Source organism: Micromys minutus, assembly GCF_963924665.1.
Source record: "Micromys minutus genome assembly, chromosome: 19".
Lineage (NCBI taxonomy): Eukaryota > Metazoa > Chordata > Mammalia > Rodentia > Muridae > Micromys > Micromys minutus.
In genome coordinates, this window is record NC_137954.1 from 1,240,421 (window position 1) to 1,266,368 (window position 25,948).

At 38.7% G+C, this 25,948-nt stretch overlaps 1 protein-coding gene across 1 annotated transcript; it reads right to left on the reverse strand.

The window, feature by feature from the left end:
- Positions 1 to 505: 505 nt before the first annotated feature.
- Positions 506 to 18,195, reverse strand: SLC40A1 (solute carrier family 40 member 1). Its single transcript, XM_080933292.1, has 8 exons — positions 17,838 to 18,195; positions 17,337 to 17,404; positions 13,285 to 13,444; positions 11,056 to 11,171; positions 10,469 to 10,595; positions 4,828 to 5,073; positions 3,267 to 3,917; positions 506 to 2,091 (listed from the first exon to the last, which is right to left on the reverse strand). Exons 1-8 carry the CDS (start codon positions 17,878 to 17,880, stop codon positions 1,778 to 1,780), a joined length of 1,725 nt encoding a protein of 574 aa, XP_080789418.1. The 5' UTR covers positions 17,881 to 18,195; the 3' UTR covers positions 506 to 1,777.
- Between the last annotated feature and the right edge of the window lie 7,753 nt (positions 18,196 to 25,948).

Sequence of the window (25,948 nt, forward strand, 5' to 3'; positions counted from 1 at the left end):
CCGCATTAGTCACTGCTCTCTTAACAATAGCAAGGAAGTGGAGATAACCTACGTGTTAAGGAAGAGATGAAATAATGAAGATGTGCCAGATATACACAAGAGAATCTTTTTCCACTGTGAGGACAGATGAGAATTGGATAATCTCAGGAAAATGGATGGATCTGGAAAATATAATTGTAAGCAAAATGATGACAAACAAGTTCTGTTTCATACACCGGTTCTCATCCTCAGTGTGTACATGGAGACAGATTTGAGTTCAGATGTGAGTGAGAGTACAAACTACAAGGATAAGGTATGGCTAGGTGACAAGGAAGGACAAGATGTGGTCAGAAGGACATAGGGGAGAAGTTACTGGAGGGCAGCAAAAAGCAGGGTGGGATAGGGAGGGGCATGTGAGAGGTGAAATTGACCACAGCACACTTAGTTCCAAAGGCTATAATGACAGCAAATCCTTTTTATATGCAAATCTTGAGATAAGTAACAATAATTGGAGAACACAACTCAGTAAAGGAAAAATGAAGATTTTATAAACATTTTATATAGAAATATTTTATGAAGATTTTACAACATAGTAAATCATGTGATACTGTAGAAAGGTGAAAGAAAAGATTAAACTGAAAGACAAAGAAAGTGCTCATAGCAATGCATGGCAGTCTCCATGAAAGTGCATCAAAAGTTAAGGCAATGTCCCATGTTGGTACTGCATGTTACAAAAAGTCTTGCAGAACAGTTTAAAAAATATTTACAAACAGTTTTTTTTTTCCTTTATTTTTTTCAGGGATGTTGAAAGGGGAACCTTTGTGACTATTCTTGCTCTAGGGAAAAAAACAAAACAAAACAAAAACAGAGATGATACATTGGCCCAAGCCAGCGAAGGTAAAATGTTCTACAGAAGCACATCATTGATTTGCAGTCCTTCCTAAGTGTGGGCTGCTTTCCTGCCTGTAAGGTGCCAGGCTTGGGGCCAGCTCTCTCATATACCAACATAGTGATCGCTGGGGACAGTGACTCTGGTTACATGAGGTCCTCACCATTAGCTTCCAGTTTCTATATCCACACTAATAACGTGCTTTAAATCATCCTGTACTGCACTAGAAATCTACAGCTTGTTTTCCTTCTGCAGATTCTGAGAGTCGTTTTATGAAGAGCCACATACACACATTACTGTAATATTTTTCCCTGGTAGTCAAAATGCAAAAGTGATACCACGAACCTTTTGGACAAGTCTAGTTAGGTATTTCATTCTCCACATATAATAAATTCCTTAAGTTCAATGGGATGAATAAGAATAATACTTGATATCAGATCATAATCTTCATACAAGGATAAAAACTTGTTTCTGTAATATAACTGAGAAAAATATTACTGATTGTTAAAAAAGGGAAGTGGGCCAGACTTTTACAAGAGTGAGTTATAGGATGAATTGATTTATCAGCATTCTTGTAGACAACAAATATCTGCTAAGGAATAATTTAACTCACCTGATAGTCACTCTTTAAAATTTAATATACTCTTAAGAGTAAAGGAAGATCACTTTACCATTAAATCCTTCCTATACACATGCTGACATTTCCTCTCCCTCTTCCTATTATCCCATGTTTACATGTAAGGAGAAATAACCATCTTTGCTGGTGAAGGTTTGTTAGTGCTCCTAGCCCTTAAGGCACAGCTGTGGTAAAACCAGAGAAAAATGCAGGCATTTATTGGAATTCTGCAGTACAAAGTAAGCACACTTGTTCTCCACAATCTAGTAACAGAGGCCACAGCTAAACTATTTTTACACAACAGATGTATTAGGTTGATTTTCATCTGTAACTTCTTTTTCATCAGGACCACAAACAAAAATCTGGTTGCCTAGAGTCTTCTGGGCAAATCGGAAATACATAAGATGTCCCATTGCCACAAAGGAGACTGAAATCAACACCAGCAAGCCAAAAGCTTCAGGATTTGGGGCCAAGATGACCATGATGAAATGTAGAAGGTCGAGAAGGTAGTTCATGGAGTTCTGCACACCATTGATAATGCCTCTTTCAGATTCAATTACATTTTCTTGCAGCAACTGTGTCACAGTCAAATCAAAGGACCAAAGACCTGTATGGTAAAAAATATTTTAGAAATTGTATAATTTCATGTATAATTATATAGCTCACAGTATCTAAGTATATTAATATATGCTAAACACATTGAAGCTCTACAACCTTTGACTTGTCCATATATAGAAAGTATTAATCACATTTTGCCTTATATAATTTATTAACATATAGTATATTATATAACTTATTAGTATGTACTAATGCCTTCAAGAAATTATTTTCCCAGCTGCAAGATACAACAAAGTTGAGTCACAAGCTTGTCAGCCTTGTTATGCTGTAGTTACACAGACTACAAAAGCATCAAGGATGCAAAGCCTATAAACTCAAGCACTTCTGAAGTTTACAGTGACCCAATGTGCTGCCACAGCTAAAGAGCACAGAAACTTTAAACCATTGTTATATTGCCGCTTGAGTAGCACAGGGCTCCCAATAAAGCTGTCTTGACTGAGTATTAATATCTCTGATAAATTAATGAATTGCTCTGTATCACAAGATAAATATGGTTTTATTTCGAGAGTGAATAGATTCGGAGGCCATTTACCAGTGTCCCATTAATGATTACTTAAATTCTGCTCTGTAAAGTACCTTTACATAATGCTTCCTGACAGAAGTTTAAAACTCATGTGAGGCAAAGTATATAGTAAATGCACACAGCTAGAGAAGACTTTGAAGAACTTTTTATTTTAAATAACCATTGTCTTTAGAAGAGTAACAATTTAAGACACTTCTCTAGCATGCAGAAAGCTCTAGGTTTGATCCCCAGTAACACCCACACAGACACACATGGAAATGGGGAAAGACTTAGAAATATTCATTTAGGGATGTAGCTCAGAATTAGAGTGCTCACTTAACATGCATAAGATCCTGGGTTCTCTCTAACCACACCACACCACACCACACACACACACACACACACACCCACACACACAATTTGAAAAAAAAATCCCTAAACACTTATATATATATATACACACACACATACACGTGCAAATGTATAGTTTAAACTATTAAGTGAAATTTTATGCTTACAGAGTAAATCTTACATATTAACTGTAGGTTTTGCCTAAACTAACATCTATGAAGTATGTCAGATAATTTATTATTGGACTCTGCACTAGGTTTCTAAAATGATGTTTGTAATTTTTTTTTATTATGCAGAAAGTGAGTTCTTACCGATTCTAGCAGCAATGACTCCCGCAAACAGCAGGCTGACAGATATCACTGGGACGGATTTAGTACTCATCTCATGAACAGTATCAACAACATTAGACACATTGGACATACTCATTTCTGTTGTAAAGACGGTCTCAGGTATTTTGGTAGTTGGGGACACTGGCTCTACATGCACAAACCTAGAACGGATATCTTCAAATGGAGAAACAGACAGGTCCAAGGGGCTTCCAGGCATGAACACGGAGATTACACACAAGATCAAACAGGAAAGCTGGGCCAATCCTGAGAATAGACCAGTCCGAACAAGGCCACATTTTCGACGTAGCCACGTGAAGGCCACAGTTCCCATTATTCCAGTTATTGCTGATGCTCCCATCAAAATACTGAGGATGGAACCACTCAGCCCCTGAGTGTAGGCATACCCTGTAGTGATACAGTCGAATCCTAGGACTGTCATATAGAGGAAAGCCAGGCCCATGCCAGCCAGAAATACTGGTTGGTTATAGTAGGAGACCCATCCATCTCGGAAAGTGCGGAAGGGCTCAGCAATCTGGGAGGCACAAGTGGGCTCTTGCTCACATTCAAGTTCACGGATGTTGGAGTCTTTCTCACCCATTAGATGAGTTCCCTCCAAAGGTTTTGGCTCAGTATCTGTTAATAAGACACATCATTATTTTAGAGGAAGAACATAAGGAGTAAAAGCCAATTATTTTCCTATTCCTCTCCTATATGTAACTCCTTGACTACTACATTCTAATGTGTTTTTCTTTTACTGGTAAGTTATGAATTACAGCTGTGGAATAACTCCCAAGTACAGTTTTGCTTGAAAAATACTATTGGTCTCTCTTTTCTTTTACTATTTAAGATTGCACTTATTTTACCTATGAGTACACTGTCACTGTCTTCAGACATACTGGAAGAGGCATCAGATTCCATTACAGATGGTTGTGAACTACCATGTGGTTGCTGGAAACTGAACTCAGGACCTCTGGAAGAGCAGCCAGTGCTCTTAACTGCTGAACCATCTTTCCAGCCCTGTTGGTCTCTTTTTAAACCTCTATTTCTTTTAGATATTACATTCTCACTGAAGTAAATTGCAGCAAAACTCATCAAATAAAGCATAAAAATTATGTGGGGAAATAAAGTATCTTATTTTCTGGGACCTCATTAAGATCTAATTTAACAGAAAACCAGCCTCCCCTTCTGGAAAAATCCTGCCTCTCTTTCTGCTTCCTAGTTTCCAAATGGCAATTTTATTCTCCTCAGAAAATATTGGAAATTTTCATGTTCTCATCTTCCCATTTCTATGAACCATCTTCCCAGGTGTCCTCAATCAACTGTTTCTCTGTGTCCACTGCTTACATCAAGAAAAAGGTCCAGGGATCTAACCCCAAGCCTTCTTAGATCCAACCCACTGTTCTTTCCAAAAATATCAAAAGATGATATTACAAATCATCTAGGCTTTCCCTGGAAACACAGCCTGGACTAGAGCCTGTCTTCATTGAAAAGTTCGAGGTCTAAGTGTGAGCGTGGAGCACAGAGCCAGTGGTTATGCAATTACCTTTAGGTGAGGTCAGCTGCTTCAGTTCTGACTCCTCTACCTTGAGAGCAGCTTTGACAGCCAGTGCAGGGGTCTTCTGGTAAACCTTCCAGAGCAAGAAGTACTCCACACACATGGACACCAAATTCCAGCCGGAAATAAAACCACAGCCAATGACTGGGGAACCAAATGTCATAATCTGGCCGACAGCCATGGGGGCCAGGATGTTGGTTAGCTGGTCAATCCTTCTAATGGTAGCATTCATGTCTATGGAGGTAGGTACAAGAGATAGTTGAGTGAGAGTTCCAACCAAAGAAAGAGAGCCTGACCATTTATGTGTGTAAATATAAACCAACAGCGCAGACTCCTGAAAGGCTTGCCCCTGAAGGTACTCTCTGGCCAAACCATTTACTGTGGGTGGAAAAAAAAAAAAAAAAACAAAAACAAAAAACCTGTCCTCCCATGTTTTCTTGAATTTAACATTCTCGAGGAAAAGCCAGTATGCAATATATAATATAAATTGCATATTACATATATGTATAGAAATGTGTTCATAAACAGGCATACAAATACATCTAACAAGTAAAATGTGGCAAGACAAATAAAATGCTCCTTTAAGGCAGTGGCTCTTGACCTGCCTAATGCTACAACCCTTTAATACAGTTCCTCATGTTGTGGTGACCCCCAACTATAAAATTACTTCATCACTACTTCATAATTGTAATTTTGCTACTCTTATGAATCATAATGTAAATTATGCAGGATATCTGATATGTGACCCCTGTGAATCTCCACAAAGGGATTAGAACCCACAGGTTGCTTTAAAGGCAGAATTAGGATGAGCTGGTTATAGATTATGATGAATAGAGAATACGAGGAGTCAAAGATGGCTCTACAAAATGTTGTTTATTTTTCTTAACTATTTACTGAGAAACAGGTAGCTTTAGAATAGTCAAATTTAGTGTAAGAGAACTCAAATTTGATTTTGGAAATACTGATCTTGACAGACTCACTGATATTCAAGAGGCTCTGTTGAGACCAATGGTAAAATAAATAAGGCTGAAGATTTGGAAAGAGATAAGACACAATTATAAAACAATGACTTTAAATGGAATCTCAAGAGAGCATGTGTAGAGAATTCACAGGGGTTAAATTGTTGGGAATGCCAATGTTTAACAGTCAGAAAAGTCAGTAGAAACTAGCAAGATAATAAAAAAAACAAGAGTATAATGTCCTGGAAACCAAATGGGGACAGTGCTTCAAAGAACAACAAAATCATCGGTGTTCAGAACTCGTGAAATTGAGAAAGATGAGCACTTAAAAGGACCTTCATGGTTCAGTGGAAACTACAGAGAACCTCAAAGAGAGTGGAGCAAGCAGGCAAAGGCTTGAAGAAAGTTGCTTTCAGAGCTTGGTGCCAATTCCAGGAAACTATTTTCTTATCTTTCAGCAGGTGCCCAGAGTAGAAAGTAGAGTACAAGGAACATCAGCAGGATGTGAGGAAGGCAGAAGAGTTCCTGTAGGACATAGGTGAAAATGTAACACAATCCCTCGGGAAGGGGGGAAAAGGCAGAAAGCAGAAAAAAGATTTGATTACTGAATGAAGGAAAAGATCAACTCTATGCTCCAGAAAACACTGACATCATTCACTTGTTTTTCTCCAGTCTTGCTCTACTGTGAAAAGTTGGGATTTAAATGGGATGACTGAGTTAGCCAAACAAATGGAGAGGGAGCCAAAAGACCTAAGGATAAGGGAGGTCAGCATGTCATCATGACTGACCTTGGGATTTATACTGGGTAAAAGAGAGAGCACCTGCACGTCATAGGCTGTCATGCAGGGCCTTTGGGCTGAGAGCTGAGGGAGAGGGCTGGGAGGATGAAAGAGTGGTAGGCTAAGACACAGATGCCAAAGACTGAGCTGATGAAGATTTCATGGTAGTGAAAAGGCTTTCTAAAGTTTGACCCTGGGAATGTGCTACTGAGTCAAAGATGAAGGAAGGGCAGCTAAGAAAATTATCTCCTCTGTCATGCCCTGTAGCACAAAGCCGGGTGAGATTAATGAGGTAGGTCCTTAACAATCACCTGGGTTGGCAAGGAAAAATCAATGACTAATGAGTACATTCATGGAAAATTGCCTTTCTTCTTCCCTCCATTCCTTCTAGTCTTCAAATGCTTCCTGATTAGTCCTATGAGTGTACAATGTGTGTATGATAATGGGAGAACTTTGATATTCTTCACCTTTCACTTGAAAGGCAAAGGCAGCCTCTATTGGTTTCATCGAACTGTCTGTGCAGAGGCTCCTAGTGTCTATCTGCCCACAAGCAGGTGTCCAGTGCATATGCCAACGGTGACGCAAGGGGCTGATCCAAGTAACTCACTAATCTGAATCCCAAAAGCAAATAATTGATGTAATAACAGCTGGATCTTAAAACATCATAACAACAAGAAATGTTTTAATTAAATGCTTCTCTTTCCCTAGATGGTCACAGAACTCCCAAGACCCCAGATTTATCTTTCATGTGATGCTTAGGAAGGTAATGATTTGTGTCAAGAAATCAGGTTTTATATCTTTGGAGAAGAATAAAGTAAGCAGCAGTTTAGAAGACCTGATTGTTTTATTGGTAATAGCCTAGAATAGAATCAATCTTCTAAATATTCAATATGCTATTTGTGAAGTTATATTTATTCTCAGATGAAGACTCAATGAGTGTTCTCCTGGCTCTGATTTGGTTGTTTTGGCTTTAGCTTTAGTACAGAACATGGCATGAAATAATTTCTTTCACTGTAATAAGTACATAATACCACACAGAAGAATATGTCTTTTCAAAAGGGATTTGCTAAATAAATAGGAGCCCACAGGCTCTCCTCCCTAAAATGTGAAACCAGCTTTTAACCAGTAGAGTTCAGACAGAGAATTTATATGCCATGCTTGATCAAAGCAAACCACTGGATTTTTCTTCAGAATAATTAGAAAGAAACCCTAAGAAACTGTTACTAGATTGTCCCACAAAAAGAAAGAAAGAAAGAACGAAAGAAAAAAAAAAGAAAGGAAGCAACAGATGGGTTGGAAAACCTGGGGAAAGGAAGTTACACAGACTGCGTGTAAAAGAGAATATCTTAATACAATAATAAACCAAGTACCTAAAAATATCTTAGTTTATAGAGAAGTTTTAAAAAATAGAGTACACATGTGAAAAACAATGCCTTTTCTGGAGCACTCTATCCAACTGCTTTCTCCTGTTCAGTCTCTCAATGACACAGCTTCCAATTTTAAAGCTCTCTGGAATCAATCAATGAATATTGGGATAAAGAAAGAGGAGCATCCAGCAGCCAACTCACAGTCTTACTCTTTATGATCAGTCACCTACACACACACACACACACACACACACACACACACACACACACACACACAGTCTTACAGCCCAATCTCCTACTTTGTTTCCTAATATCCTCTCCTCAACAGAAGCCAAGGCAACAGCTGGAGTCCCCCACAAAGAGTACTTTTCTTCTTTTCTCTTCTAATTTTCTTTAGCCACGGCCCTTTCCCCTGACTTTTAAAATTCTGCTTACAGCAGAAATGACACCCAAAATCCATGGATAGACATCTGCTGACCTTCTGAACTAAAGAAGTCTCTGTCTACTGTTTTAGAACATGGTTTTTAGTTAACACCTGCTGTGGTTAAATATGAGGAAAGGAAGCTTGTTGGCTTCCTTCACTGTTCTGGTAACTACACTTCAGCCCTTAAGACTTGGCCAACAGGAGTGGAAAGCAGACATTCCATTTCCCCTCTTAAACTGGAGAAAGTCCACAGGGAAAAGAAACAGGCTGCCTGTTCTAGATTTCTATATTATGCAATAATTCACAGTAAAGAGATTTAGCTGAGAATTGGCCAGTCATATTTTTGTTGTCCTAAAACATCTTTTATGTGAACTCACAGAGTAATGTTGTTTGTATAATTGTACTAGGACCACATAAAGACTTTAAAAACTTTTAATTTCTTTTTAATTATATGTATTGTGCAGATATGTGCACATAAAGACGTGTGCCCACAGAGCCTAGGGTATCAGACCCTCCACAGTTTGGCAACTGTTTGAGGCTTCCCTGAGAACAGAACTCATGTCCTCCAGAAGAAGAGAATGTGATCTTATGCACCAAGCCATCTCTCCAGCTCCCTAAAACAACCCTTTTAATTTAATGGACTTTACAGAGTCAAAATGAATACAGTTAAGAAATTCAGATAAGTGAAAGAAAATAATGTATATGCCAATGTTTTTCTTCAAACATGTCAGAAAAATATATTTGTGACCTATTTTCAATAAAAACACTTTGATATCCTCTGAATTTTAAAACATACATGTTATGTGCTTAAAATAATGTTAAAAGGAAAGTTAACAACAGAACAAAGAAGTTTTATCTTCTCTTTCAACATGACCAAAAAAATAGAGATGTGGAATTATTACTATTATTTTGTAAGTGAACAGTGAGAGGAGGAACAAGGAGAGTTCCTTGCAGGGTGCATTCCTTGTACTGCTCTCACCTTATACACAAACCCCAAAGCCCGGGAGTATTTCTCCAGGTTGTAATACTGCTACCAGGAAGTGATGATTCAGGCAAATTCCTTTTGTTCTAGGTCAGGGGTAAGCATGACATTGTCAGTCACCTGCAAATACGTGGGGCCACATTCCTAGCTATCTAAGGACGTATGCAGGCAGGTTGGACAAGCCTGTTCCAGGTCTCCCATAGACTTTGTTCTCTTTCAATTACTCTTTTCTTCCTATCTTCTTTTTAGTCTAGTCAAACAGAGCCACTTGCTAACCCCAGCACATAATCTTCCCTTATGCATCCTGGAGTAAGCCACTTTAGTCATCAAGAATGGTTTTCTTGTCTGCTAGGGTTGTTGCTGTGTAATGTGTTTGAGATACTCATTATCTTAATGACCAGCAGAGTCAGTTGAGCTCTGTAGCTCTGGTAGCCCTCCACTTGTGTAATGATCAATCCAGCTCAAGCCTATGTGCTCTGTGGAGGAGGATGAAGATAGAAAAGAAGGAGAAGAATAACAAGTAAGTGAGGGCATTTGGAGCCTTAGAAGTACTAATACATGTGTCTTGTAAGCATGCCTTGCTCTCGTGTTTCCCATACACCAAGACTGTCTAAAAACACATTCTATCATCCACTTAAAAACATATTTCAAAAAAAGCCTTGCATTGTATAGGATGTGAGGTAACTGCTATTCAAATATTTTTTTGAAGTGGAAAATAACTTCTAGAATCTTTGCAACAATTGTGTTGTTCCTGGGTATTAAAAAAAAAAAAAAAAAAAAAAAGCAATGGTACGATCCTTAAAGTACATGTAATTGTCCATAGTTCTGAGGGTATGTGATGTCACCATCACAACGAAAACTCTGAAACAGCATAATTTAAAAAGGAAAAAAGGAAAGGTTCAAACAAGATCTTCTATGTGCTAGATTTGCAGAGCATGATAGAATAGCAACATTAATTTGGTAATAGTCAGGTAAATCACTGCACTGTCTGACAACTAGAGCAGAACAGTACACAACTCTGTGCTTCTGTGGACTGTTCTTAAAAACCTTCCCAGATCCTTCGTGGGATCCTTTGCCACGAGTAAAATGCCCCTACTCCTACTCATAATCCAAGTTACCTGCTAATCTGCTCCTGTTTTCTCCCGCCACAACAACAATCCAGTCCCTTTGGATTGTAATTGCAGTGGCAGTACTGGCCAGATTTGCAATGTTTGCAATAGTGATGATCAGGATGTAACAGACTGTCTAAGGAATGAAAGCAAAAAACAAAACCTTCAGTTAATGTCAGTTCACATTTTTTAAAAAGTTTTAATCTCATTCATAACAAGCCACTTTACTCTCTATACACGGAACAGCGGTACCAGGAGTCAGACATTATAGAGCATGACACTGTTCATATTTGTGTTTTCTGTAGTTTATGCAAAAAACCCAAAACATTTATTCCACAAATACTTGTCAAAATTACATCACAGAATCAACGTAACCTGTGGACAGAGAAATTGATATTAAAACATTCTAGTAGAAAAACCAAAAGAGTTTACATTTTCACTGCTATGAACATATTCATTTGCTGTCACCCATAATCCTGGAGGACCTGAGGCACTCTGTGGTGGAGTGTATGCTTAGCACTTATGAGGTTCTGAGTTCTATCCTCAGGACTCTGAAAGCACACAAACAAACAGCAAGAAGCCCACAGAGAACTTACAAGGACCCATCCATGATACATGGTCAGAAGCTCATTCTTATGTAGGAAAACCATCATCAGGATAATTCCACAGAGGATGACAGACACATTCTGAACCACCAGTGACGTCTGGGCCACTGTACAAAACAAAAGCACAATGGTCACTGCACCAGCATGTCTTGAACATGCTTCCATCCACACAGTTGTTGAACTACATTGATGTATATGCGTGATTACCAAAGAAAACCTTCCAGCAGTAAATTCTGCCTCCATTATTTTCTGTACCCAGACCTGTGAGATCTGCAAACAACATAATACTCTCAGGACTTTCTTCTACTAGCTGAAGTCTTTTGTGATAACTGCATTTTCATCTAACACATTTACCAGAAAGTCTGCTGCCCTAAATAGAACTATTCTACAGATAAGATTTATCTTTCAAGCCTTTGTTGTTCAGGCTAAAATAAAGACACAGAGGAGGTTACAAAGGAGGTGAAGGGGGAAGTTATAAAATCTGTAACCTCTTGCTTACATGGAAGGCTTAGTCTAATAAAATGGTCTTGACAAACAAAAATACACAAACATTTGCCAAAAATTCATGAGTAGCAACTTTCTTCTGATAGGTATTTTGTTCATCATTGCTATAAAATTCTAAGCTATACCCTTCCATCACAGAAACTGCAAGTCGTTAGAGGCACACTCCTTCATGCAGAACACTTGTTAGAGTAAAGCCTGCTAGAAACCAATGATTGTTTCTCCACCATTCATGAGGTAGATGATCTAGGACAGGATACTTAATGCTTCTTACGACGATGCCTGGCAAGTGTGAGTGATAACATCCACCTTCCTTCCTTTATGGAATCATAATGATAACTCAAATAAAGTATTCATGAAAGCATTCTGAAATGCATAAGCTATAATTACAGATCTTGTCATCCGGACAGTAACGCCCATTCTGGCTTGGAATATCATATCAAAGGCTTAGGACAACAAGCTGCTCTCAGAAGGCAGTCTGAAATAAAACCCAACATAGAACGCACTTATTGTGCGTTCATTCCTTCATAACGAAGGAGTAGATATCAACTGCCAACACACCAGAAGAAGGGATGGTGTGATGATTACTATAACCATATCAGTACAATAACCAAGGTACCAAAGTCTCAAAGAGCACAGAGGAAGAAATGATGACGCTACTCCATAAGCATCAGGGATTTTGCATGAAGGGTGACTTGTGAGTTGATTATAAAACAGGCATAGAAGACCCCTATCTTACCATACTCTTCTTCTCCATCCAGCTCAGCACTTTCCTAACACATAATTACAATACTCAACAAATTTATGGCTAATTATCCTAAGGATAATATTCCCGTGTATAATAAAAAGAATTGTTTTCTCCAGGATACAGAAAATTTTTTTCTATATGTGCTCTGATCAAAACAGGAAAATCTTCATAACCTTTGTACTTGTAACACCAAATCCTAGAACGTGGTAATACTGTTGACTATTTAGAAGCAGTTATATTGAACTGAACACAACTAGTTATAACAGTGTTTGTCTTCAGGGAGGTATGGCCAGCTCTTTGCATTATTGACAAAGCTCCAAATAATTATCCACATTTCTCTTATATTCTAGATAACTGAATGGATTGCTTATTTTCAGTCCCTTGTATATAAAAATGATTATGTCTTAATATCCTAGAATAAATGTTAATACATCATCATGTACAACAATACACAATAAATTATAATTTTTCTTTTTCTCCTAGAAATTATAGTTGAGCTGTCTGCAGTCTAGACATAATTATTCTCCCTTGTATCAATATTTAGTTTTTGGTTCCATTACACATCCCTTTATATGCAACACAGTAATCCAGAGGACAGATGTTCAGGCCATTTCCAGGGCCTCTAGTGTAATTCATACTCACAGGGAAGCCAGCACTAAGCAAACTTTTAATGTTTAACATGATTCCCAGAAAAATTGATTACAGGGTTAATTGTTAACATTTGACACTGACAAACTGCCGAAAGAATGAAAATCTATTAGGTCAGTGTCCTGGCTCTCCAGCTGGTGCAGGAGCCTCAGTATCTGGAGTTCAGGTATGGCCACCAAGCCCCATCCTTCAGTTGTGTTGTAGGAGTGCTTTCTCTAAGTCAGTTAGTCACACTGATTTCTCTTAGTCCAATATTTCCTCCATTCCAGAGGAAGCACAGACCGATCTAGAGAGCACAGGCTTAGTTATGTAACAGCACTCACCTTTAAGTCTGGCATTCTTATCCACCCAGTCACCAATGATGGCTCCCAGGACCAGAACAGAACCTGCCACCACCAGCCCATAGACAGCTGTCAAGAGGAGGCTGTTTCCATAGAGTTCCACCAGAAAGACTGACACTGCAAAGTGCCACATCCGATCCCCCTTAAACAAGAGAAAGATGATTGGCTGAAATGTATGCAGTAATATGTTCAGTTTGTAGCCCACTGTACTCAAGAAGTTGTTTCTTTATCAAACGGGTGCTCTCTAGCTACATCGGATGATGTTTCATGTCAACAGATATGAACTGACTACTTGCCTAATGTTAAAACTTTATTCCAGCACAATGGAAAACATTTGAGCTTTATTGCTAACAGTTTGTAGGCATTAGTTTACATTACATGCTAATACAAGCCAGTTTTTTAAATTTAGGAACAGATAAGAATGAACCCTGTGGCCTCCGATAGTTTTCATAGCTATCATCTAAGAAAAAAAAAACAAAACAGAACAACAACAACAAAAAATGTTTGGTGTTTCACAAGTAAATTTCAAAGCCCTCAATAGCAGAACAATCAGAAGGAGAAAGTCTGATCCCATAAGACCCAAGGTGTTAAAATAAATATACTTAAGTAAGTAAGTAAGTCGTCATTACTGTTTTAATACACGTCAATTTGGGGGGAAAATGTTATATCTTCACATAGTTCCAGGACATATAATGAATTTTACTGTCAGTTGTTATAAGTGTGGTATACATTTAACACCAACTTTTAAATAAGTCAAGTAGGTTAATGTATAAGATGTCTAGAATAGACGTTTTAAGACATTGTAAGCTCTAGCCTTGATGTCATGGATTAACACGAAGAAAGATAATGTCTTGTCAACATCATCACTAAAATCATAGACCAAGTTCCTTACATATTTGGTCCTGTGTGAAAGTATGTTAACTCTGAGCTCTTCCCAAAGTCTCACAAAATCCTCATGATAAATTTCCTATGTTGAAAGAAAAGTTGGCTTATTATATTGATAAGCCAACTGCTATTCATTTTAATAAAACTAAGGTTACAATCTTAAATATTCAAAATTTAAATCAGTTTGTGTTAATATGAAATTCACAACTAGGGATGATTCTATTCTCCAGGGATCATTTGATAATGATGTCTGGAGATGCGTTGGGTTATCACAACCTCCAGGCATGCAGGAAGCTTAACGTAGGTAAATACTTCAGGAATCTATCCACCCACAAAAGAATTTCCAGACACCAAATATTAACAGTGAAGAGGTAGAGAAGTCTTGTGGTAAAGAATGATACAGTTTCTAAATATAATTCAAATTGATCACAAGATTTACAGCTTGGAGAACAAAGTTGGAACTTCTGACTATTCTAATTTAAGAAGTGACAAATTATATACTTACAAAAATCTCAAGAACTGGCTAATGTCTAAGTTAATGTTGACTGAGTCAAAGGTTGTCAACCTTCCTAATGCTGTGTCCTTTTAATACAGTTCCTTGTGTTGAGTGACCCCAACATAAGATTTTCATTGCTACTTTATAACTGTAGTTTTGTTACTGTTATAAAGCATATCTGTGTTTTCTGATGGTCTTAGGTGACGCCTCTGATAGGGTCGTTCAACTCTCTAAGGACTTGTGACACACAGGTTGAGGACTACTGGCCTGAGTGATCACTCATCCCTTTCATGCCTCCATTTTCTGCCCTCCCATCAAAAAAAAAAAAAAAAAAAAAAAAAAAAAAAACCACCTCTCACTATACTTTGATATTTGTTTACATACCTATCTACCCACGCTGGATCTGAGACTAAGTAACCACAGTAATTAATCTACTTAATAAATGGTCATAGAATGGTTTCTGGTGCGTGCCCAACGCTACTGTGGGCATCAAAACTTCAGTAGTATACAAAACACACAGGCTGTTTTTCATGTTGCTGGTGCTCCAGTGTACAAAGACAAAAGTAAGCTAGCACGGGACAGGTGGTAGAATGCTATGAAGAAAAGGAGCACAGGGAAGAACTGTCGGGTGGCACACTACAAGATAGAGGCCTTTATGAGTAGAGAGGTAAATTCTTGAACATACAGAGCACACGGGCTGAAATGCACATGGAAGTTAACAGAAGGAACTTGCTCCTCTTTTTGTTTTTTTGGTTTTTTTTTTTTTACATTGCTTTACATTGTTATTTGTGTTGTTACTTATTAAAAGTCCATACTAAATTAAATTATAAAACCTTAACAAAAGCATCTACTCCTTACTTATTTTGTACTCCAATGGTAGTATAAAATGTATTGACCCACTAGTAAAAAGGAAGTCAGAAATTAAAAACCATACAAATTAACAGAAGCCTAACTTTAGAGAATCTTCTGTCCAACAGTTCCTATATCTGATAGCTAAGGAACTATGATTTACCAGTGTTGGAAAAGTACATATAATTAAATAGAAATAGAATTAAATTATATATATATATATATATATATATATATATATATATATATATATATATATATATATATATATCTCAAACAGAGTGGCCCACAAGAGACAAAGGACATAAAATAAAATTACCTCCTTAGAGCACTCCTCTCTTGCATTCCTTTGCAGTGAGGAGTAAAATCCCACTAACCTTTATATAGATTCTGATGCTATTTTTCCTTTTCATCTCTCTTTCTCCTAAGGACCTATCCAGTTACTCAATTTACTATAAGACTGCAACAGGCATCTTTCCTTTTTCTTTTGGAAACTGCTTTAAATTTTCTTGACAAAAGTCTCTTTGCCCTGGAACACACATAGCCCCTCTCCTGTTTCTAGACAGTCTGACACCCCGTCTATCACCAAAGGTCACATGAACCTTGAAGTTAATCAGTATTTGGAATGGAGAACTTCAGGCACTCTTCTATTATTGGTTCTTTTAATACTTGTTATTAAATTAAATTGGAAGAACAAACTATTGGTTTAGATGTATAAAGGGTTCTTCACTATTTTGCTTTGCTTTTCCCCTCATACCCATAAGCTGAAGCAAACTTTGGTCAATTCCACTTTGTTTATACATTTATTTGTAGAATCACCTCCTTTGTTAAGCATTCAAAAAGATGGGAACTTGCTTCTCTAAAACGTTATCTGGGACTGCTATTCTTAGATAGCCAACAACCCAACTTAATAATTTTTCAAGGGCATAGAGAATATATTTCCTCATGTGATGGTTTCCATTCACGTCTTACAGAAAACCAATAGGGGATTCCATTAAAGAGAGATTAACATTTAAAAATATACTTTTGAAACTCTTTTCCTTATTTGTAATGCACAGAATATGTTTAGAGCTGTGACTTTTAAGCAGTAAGAATGACTGTTTAACCTGACAGTTTCTAATAATTACCCATTGAACACAGCTGGCATGCTAATGAGTGTTTCAAGGAACCCAGGCCAGCAGAAAAGACTGAGATTCTCCAAAAGCCACATAGGAAGCCAAAGGGAGAACGGTGAATCCATAGCTAATTTTCATTGGGTGGTGGCTTTTAACACAGCTCACACTACCCACAAATTAAGTAGCCACAGATAACAGCTTTGGAGATCAGAATTGTTATTATTTAGATGTTTGATTTTTAGTTAGGTATAAACACATCTTACAATACTACTGTGATCCTAATATGCCAGTATTCACCAGTCTACCCTGTTTCCATAATGCTGCATGCTGTTACCAGACATTAACCCAAGAGGGCCCATGAGAAACCTTTCCAGTTCAGTACGAAGCCCAAATAGAATTTAACTAACTCTAGTGACTATGCAAGTTTTTCTGCCCTTGTGGATCTTGTTTCAAACAGTTGTCAGTCTATGTAAGCTTTAGAATGTCACTATTAAGTAAAATTTACTGATACTCATGGGAAACATCTTTAAAGAAAACAATGGGTTTTTTTTTTGAAACATATGTTTTAGAACGATTTATTTACTTAACTAAATGACAAGACTGCAGGTTCTCTAATGCAACTGTCTCCAATGAAAGCAACCAACAGCTTGTGCAACGATGCCTCAAGAACTGTGTACATTCTCACTTACCCAAGTGGAGAGAGAGTGGCCAAGGTAAAGGAGGAATTTTGCTGAGGTCAGGTAGTTTGCTAAGGATCCTATAAAGGCACAGAGAACAAGTTAAAAAACATATTTAAGGACTCCAATGTGCTCAGATTAGAATTTGCTTTTGGTCGTAATTATGTGTGCTTTTTATCAGGTCACTTACAGACTGATGCATTCAGTTTACTTAATACCATCCACTTAGATACAGCATTGCCTCTTGGTCAATAACCGCCCCAACTTCATGCAGTGAAGAAACTCTTGTTTCAGTATTTCTTAACTTCTGTGGGGTTTGTTTTTTAATGCAACGAATTTCACTCTGCCCAGGTTACTCTATCCTTGCTTATAAGTATGCTCTTTTATTCAAACTTTGAATTTACATTCTTCTTGAACCTCCATCAAAACCGAAGTCAACCCTCATGGAACTGCATCTCCCTGTCCCCACCTGCATTCACACCCCTTGAAGCATTTGATTACCCAACAACTCACCACAGCATCCTTCCTGACCGGTCTGATCTCTTGCCTTGGTCATGACACTAGGCGCTCTCTCCTAGTTTGTTCTGATGCTGGTAGCTTTAGCCGCTCTTGCCCGGGGGCTTGTTCACAGGAGTGTGAGGAACCGGAGATAGAGCACCGCTGTAAAAGCACAACAGCCTTAAGCCGAAAGACCCCAAAGGACGACTAAGGCCAAAAAACAACAGCAAAGCTGCCCCCGGGTCTTCTTTTTGTCTTCTTTCCGAACTTAGCCAACACTGTAGCTGAAGTTGGAAAGCCAAAGCCTTATGGAAGCCGGTCGGACGATCCACCGGCCTCAGGAGACCCTGAGCCTGCTCTCGCCGCCGCCGCCGCTGCCGCCGCCGCCGCTGCCGCCGCCGCCGCGAGCCGGGCAGCCACTTATAGGGAGCCGTGGGCGGAGCTCGCGAGCGCCGGGACCGCCCCTCCCGGCTGGACGTCCAGGTCCGGGCCTGCAGCGCTCCGGCCGTCCTCCCAGGAGGCATGAACAACCTGCACTTCGGCTGAACTACCGCAGAGAACCCGAGAAGTGGCCCGCACAGTAGGAAGGGGACTGTGTGGGGACACCACAGAGAAGTTTTGCACAAAACCAATTGTCAGGTGCTAGAAGGAAGCTCTTCCCTCTGGCCAGCAGATTGTCCCACAGTCCCTAGGCAAAGCTCAGCGGGAGCTGGCGCGGAAAAAAAGGAGCCTCCCACCCGCAGCTACACTTCGGAATGCAGGTAGCTAAGTAAATACAAGTCACGTCCGGCCTGCCTGCGGCGCAGAATGTTTTCCTTCTCCGAACTATGGAATGGGCCTTCTCTCAAAGCTGCCGAATCAAAGCTCAGGAAAGGGGCTCAAAGATCACAGTGCAGCCCTGCGAAGCGAAGCCCAGTGATCGAACGCAGGCCGCCTTCTGTCTTATAGGCACTGCAAAGAGAGGCAGCACCCTTCACTGTCATTTCCCTCTGGTTCTAACCCCACCCGCTCCTGCCTCTTTGGCTACTCCACAGGTCCCAGGTGCTGACAGGCAGTTGCCGGGAGTACCGGTTGTCCCAGTTAGGACCCTGGGTTTGGCTTAGTACAGATAAAGCCCTTTTGGTAGCCTCCTGGAGGACAGGTGAATGTAGCTAAAGGAAAATGCCCCAGGTGTAAGCCTCTAATGACCTCAGTTTCCTCCCCAGGGCATACCTGTTTCTTGTGTCAGCTAGTCCCCTTAGCTTACCTTTGTCAATTTTGTCAACACTTCAAGAGTGATCCTGAACATTGAAACTCCACCAGCTGCAAGCACCGCCAGAATGAACCTGGTAATGCAGAGACCTACTCAAGAGCAACAGGCCTTGTATCTGGACTCTATCAGAAGCCCCAAAGGTCTTTGCGGGCGGGGTGCAGCTGGATTCGTTGGGGTGAGGTCTGCAGAACAGAGATAGGGTTTACTGCTACAACCGCTTTTTTTGTCCTTTGCAAACCCTTCTCTCTCTTTACACAAAAAGCTTTTAAGTCCTTTCTCCTCTGTCACAGGTTCGGTTATGTCTGCTGAAGCTGCATAATGGAGTAGTATATCCAAATGTCTTTGGAAGTAAAGCTAAAGGGTGCTTACATGAGGAACTTAGGAAGGGATCATCCAACAAATTGTGACAAACTCCTCTCTCTCTCTCTCTCTCTCTCTCTCTCTCTCTCTCTCTCTCTCTCTCTCTCTCTCTCTCTCCTTTCTTTTTAAAATTTTGTTGATCTTCAAATTACCAACTATCCTGATTACCTGCACATACATCACTGTGTGCCAATAAGAGGACCCTTATGTCCTTTGCATTAAATACTGTTCCCTAACCTCTAGTCAGAAGACTGAGAAACAGAGCTCAGTTGATGTGTGCTACAAAGCATGATGTGGGGCTTCTGTTCCCTTTGTCACCAAGGAGTCCTCAGAAGAACAGGCGGGAGCCTACAGTAAATCAAACCTCGAATAAGCAGGATCCATAGAGAGCAAAAGCTTGCAATATTTGAGCCTTGGCTGTTATCCTAGTCAGTGGGAATGGATAGTTAGTGTACTGTTGGAGCTCACGACACAGAAGGAATTAAAATAGAAAATGGTTGAGGTACACAAGTGACAGTTTCCTGGCCTCGGCATTCCAGATTAGAAAGCAGAGCTCAGTCACAAGACTTCACTGGTTCCTCCTCCTTCCAAAGAAACATTTGACTGGTTGAATAGTAAAATTTCATCCACAAGCAATGTTTTTTTCTCATAACAGAAATATATATACATATATACATATATACATATATACATATATACATATATATATATATATACAAAACTTTCTCGTCAACTTAATAACAACCAAACAGGTCATGCATGTTTTAAACCAGTTTTGAAAAACAAAACAAAAGAAAAAGTGCCCAAAAAACTATTTCTCAATTCATCTCAACATGTTACTTATGAGACAAAAGTCTAGTTACTCATACTGGCTTTGAACTTACAATCCTCCTACCTCAGCCTTCCCAGTACTGGAATGACAGGTGGGTGTCACTATTGAGCTGTTTAAAAGCCTGTTAGTTTGTAAAGAACCTTTTAAATCTTGCAGCCAGAATAAAATATACTCAACACACAATTTGCGGTTGGGAAATAAAAGGAGCTTATTCTTTTCAAGTTGTGTTTTTACTTACCTCCAGGGCCCTTGGTTGCCTCTTCTGCATCTGACCAGCTCTCTAGAACAAAATTAGCACAGGGACTGGTTAGTATTCTACAGCCCTGAAGACAAATGAAAAAAAAAAAAAAACCAAAAACACAGTGGGTTATCACCAGCTATTACAGGAAGTCTTAGATCTGAGGACAGAGCTCCAATCAGATGCAAAGCTTTAATAGTACAAAGCCAGCAATTCTGTTCAAGTGCCTTTTAAGACTTTCTGACATTTCTGTAAGCTTCAAACCAATCAGACTAGAGAAATTCAAGTTCAGGTTCTCACTTCAAGTCATAGACGATAAACAGAAAGATGGGCATCCTTATAACGCTTCATTTTAGTTGAGTATCCCAAGAGATTTGACCTTGACAAGCTTTTCATAAATACATGACTTCTCCTCATACATCTCTAGCTTTAAAAAAATAAGTAAATAATATTCCAAAATTATATATGTAATATGTAATATACATTATTTATATTATATGTTATATATAAATATATTGCATACATATTTGTGCTGTACAACATTTATATAATATATAAGCATATGTGTTATATGTAGTAAATATATAGCATTTACATATAAATATTAAATATATATTTATTACATAGGTGTCTTCAGGGTCTGGGAAAAATAGGTAATGACAAGGTCCTGGGTACTGGGTAATTTTAAAATGATGGATGTCTTGTCTCTGGTGATGGTGCAACATTGTGAATTTATCCAAAGAGTCAAAACTATATTACAATGACATAAACAATGAATTTTATTTTATGTGATTTTTTTTTACCTCAGTTAAAAAAAAAAAACAAAACAGTGTCTTAAAAGGAAAGTTTGCCATTTTTCCAAATCAGTGTGAACTGAGATTAATGTAGGACAGATATGTAGAAAGAAGAAAACAGACATCCAATCTTACACATCATGCTGGAAACTAAAACAGAGAGCTGTGTTCATGGTTTAATTTTCTCCATATATAGCCAGAAAATACATATGAATTTCACTTAATAAACATTTGCTCTCTTAACTTTTGCCATAGGTCCTTTCTGTCTAACCTACCTCTCTGTTAAGAAATAAAGTTTGTTTCTTTGTTGTTTCCAGCTAAATACCAAAGCTGGATGCTTACTGACCACAACCCTGAAGACCTCAGCCTTGCCTTCATAGGGCTTATACAACAGACAGGTCTCAGCTACTGGGTCCTGTTTACTTTGTTTCTCAATTGCTTACAGCCCACATAGAAGAGAGTGTATAAATCTCAGATCTCTCATACCTCCAAAGAGTTCTCACCGTATACACCTATTCAAGACACGCTATATGGCATACCTGCTTCTAAGAAACCCCTTGAAGCTAAGTCCTGCTAAGATGGCCAGACAAAGTTTGCATTCTAGGCAAAAGGCAAAAATGTTCTACTTAGGACACAGTTCCAAAGTTCAGTGCAGGAGGGACCAAATGACAGCCTCCAGGCTTTTCCTGGTATGTTCATTATACCTGTTCTTGATTTTGTTTGTTTTGTTTTATTTCAGTAAATATTACTTTTATACTGCTTGTTTTTGTTTTTGTTACCAAATCTCATAAAATGGCAGATTATCGTTATATGTCACCGAGGAGTGCAAGATATTATAAGATAATGTTGTCCCACGGCTGTGAAATCCTTGGGCAATTCCCCGATCTTAGACCTTGAGTTGTACTTACATAGACATTACTGTGGTTAAAAGTCTTTAAGAAGAAAACAAAAAGGCTTTTACACATGACGTGAACAAAGCCCTCTAGTCCCATATGCTTTGAGATCACTGCTGAAATTATTCCAACATTTCGAAAGAAAGAAAGCCTCTCCCCAGGAATGTCCGTCAGAAACACTCCATTAGTGTTATCTGCATTGAGCAGTATGCAAAACAAAAGGCGCCTAGAACTATGCAAGTGGCAGGTAGGAGACAGGCACTTATCAGATGTCACTATCTTAGTTCATCTTCACAACACCCTGTGAAATAACTCTGTCCGCCCCAGCTGCAAACAGAAGTTAAATAGCTCATTCATATCCCTCAGCTAAAGAGAGAAGAGTAGCTGATTAGGAGGCCAGGGGTGTCTCCTTTCCCACTGTGCTCCTCATCAGTGAAGGAGAGTAAAACAGGACAGGTCAACACCCTTAAGTAAGTCAACCAAGCAATGAAACATCAATGAAACACCAGAAAATCAGGCAACAGTGGGGCCTTGGAAAGAACTGCTTTGACACTTGAGGGACAACAAAAGACACAATGAAAGGAGAGACGACCACCTGCTGAGATAAAATAATTAGGGACCTCCTCCTGGAGTACAGTTTTTGTTGTTGTTGTTTGGTTTTTTTGTTTTTTCAAGACTGGTTGTTGTTTTGTTTTGTTTTGGTTTTCTTTTTTCAAGTCTATCCTTGGCTACCCCTTAACTTGATCTGTAGACCAGCCTGACTTCCAACTCACAGAGGTCTGTCAGCCTCTGGGATTAAACGCTTGTGCCACTACAGCCCAGCTGGGCAGAGACCTCTTAATACCAGTAGCTGCAGGAGATCTTGGGACCTGCTGCCTACATGCAGGATTATAGATGAAATTTTGGGTTTTGGTTTTGTTTTGGTTGGTTGATTTGACTTGGATTTTGGTTTTTTTAGGCAGTTTCTCTTCATAACCGTAGCTATCCTGGAACTAGCTCTGTAGACCAGGCTGGCCTTGAACTCAGAGAACCCACCTGCGCCTCCCCCCCCTTCGAGTGTTGGAATTAAAGGTGTGTAGCATCATTGCCTGGCTTGAGGTTTGTATTTTTAGATAATAGAGAAACTGAGATGTTTAAGGAAATTCCATTTTTATTTTATAATGCTTGCTTCTGTGTTTTATAACAAGTATTAGAAAATGTAGGAGTTGAAGACTGATTAAAAATGTTTTTAAAAAAGTCAAAATTCCAGAATTTCTTGGCACTTAGGAGGAGATGAAATAGATTTTTTTTTTTTTTTTTGAGAAGACAGGAACAGTCCTGGGAGGGGCTGGAGATAGGACAGGAAGATAGGAATGATGTAATCATATTTATTTTTGATTTAATTTTATTTATTGGATAGTCTTCGCCTTTACATTTCAGATGTTATCCCCCTTCCCTCAATTCCATCTCCTCTCCCCCTCCCATTGCCTCCATGAAGGTGCTCCCTCTCCCAACCACCCTCTCCCACCTCAGTGTCTTAGTATTCCCCTACACGGGGAAAATGAGCCTTTACTGGACCAAAGGCCTCTTCCACTGATGCCAGAAAATGCTGTCCTCTGCTGCATATGCACCTGGGGCCATGAGTCTCTCTAAGGAGGCATCCGAAATGGAATTTTTAAAGGGGCCACAGTAGGTATAGATTATGCAACATCACAACAGTTCTTTTTAAACTGTTGATAAAACCATATTGGATACAGACTTGCTATGTTTAAAAAATGGGCTTTTTATAGTACAATAGAAATGTGATTTTAAAGGATAATTTTTCATGTAAAAAAGCATAAAATGCTTTGCTGAGAAATGTAGATAGCTTCTTTTCATTTTTAATGTCTTTGTGTTTTCTCACCTCTAATAATAACTATTCTTTGATTGCAGACATCACACAACACACACACACACACACACACACAAATGCACATGTATTCTCAGACACATGCACACACACTCGCACAGTGTGTATATGTTTCCCTCTGGTGGTAGGGAAGGTTTGTGTTGAAGCTGCTGAAGAAGGGTGCCTGGATTTGAACTGACTAAGGAGAGAACTTAGGAAGCTAAAGATGGAATGAATGAGAGTGGGCTTGCAGGCAGGACAGTGAGCATGGTGCAGCCAAGCTCCAGATTAGAATCAGGAAACAAAGTTCCACCTTGGCTAAAACGCAGCTTTGGTGCCTTTGGAAAACGTTGTGTAAATACAGCTTCTTTGAATGTAAATGAAGGAATTGGTCAAATTTAGATATCAAGTTCATTAAAATTTGATATTAATCATGACTCAATAGTACGGTGATACTTATTTTACTCATAGTATTTTTCTAGATAATGAACACATAGTATTTCTATAGTGAACACATATCACTTATTACTAGAACAAAAAGATTAACTGAAACTTTCTGAGGCTTTCCTGTGTATCACTTATGCTCACTTGTACGCTTTCTTCATAAAATACTATTAAACTTTAAAAATTAAAATTAAGGTCACAGAAATTTAATATGTTTTCTTACTATGTGGACCAGCATCCTTTTACTGATGAGGAAAATGGGTAATAGCTCAACAATTTTGATTTTGTATTAAATTGATTCTGTTATTATGCCTCTGGGGAAAATTAAAGGCATTCATGAAGGCCGCTTAAGGACTTTTGTTTATTTGCAGAGTCCAAATAAAAAATGAGACAATACTATAATATCACCCAGAATGAGGTAATTCTTTGGGCTTCTGCACTTAGGTTGATTATTGCTTTTGAGTTGTTTAATCTGATGCCATCTTTAAAGTAACAACAGATATTGGAGGATTTGTCACCTGAACAGCATCAGGTATGGAGACACCTACAGAGAGGTCAAAGATAGGAGGAGTGTGTTGGCCTGGCTGACAAAAAGCTTTTCTAGGGTTATCAACCTTGAAGAAGGCCTTTAGATTGCATCCAATTTAGGAAGCCCAGTTACATTTGGCTTCAACTTCCTTGGTGATTATTTCCTGAGGTTTCCCATCAGCTCTTCTCCCCTCTCCTTCTCCATCCTTTTCTTCGACAGATACAATGACTAATTACTGAGTTGTGGCAGGCACAGCATCTCATTTCTTGTGGTCACAAGATGTGCTTTATATTCTCCTCAGCATTAAGATACAGTTGTCCTTTGGGTAATAATAATAATAATAATAATAATAATAATAATAATAATAATAATAAATAATAATAATAATAATAATAAACAATAATAATAATGCAATGCTAAGAAGTCATAGTAGAAAACATTAATGTTTTGACTAATTTATAATAGCAAATGAAAAATACCTACACTATAATTTTAGGCTTATGGGGATGTAAGGTATCATTACAGGAGTTTGGTTGCTTCTTCTCGGTACCAATTACTTTAGACACGTCTAATTTGTTTTTCTCTTTTATATCCACACTACTGCCTTTAAAACAAATGCGAGCTGGATAAGAGTGTGACTAACTGTGTGTCAGGTCCTCGAAGACCAGATCATCTGAGCTAAAGTTGAGTGTCAGGTGAACTGAATTAGGAAAGTCTCTTATTTGTATCACAGGGGTCCCTTTTGCACAGCTTCAAAAACAGTCTCCTTTTACAGGCAGCTGACCAGCTCAAACAAGTCTAAAATTAAATGCATTCCTTCATCAAGGATGCACTTACGCTGGTGCCTACGGAGCTGGTGATAGGAGGTTTGAGAAATAATCGATCACTGAAATGAACCACATTAAATGGATTTCTGC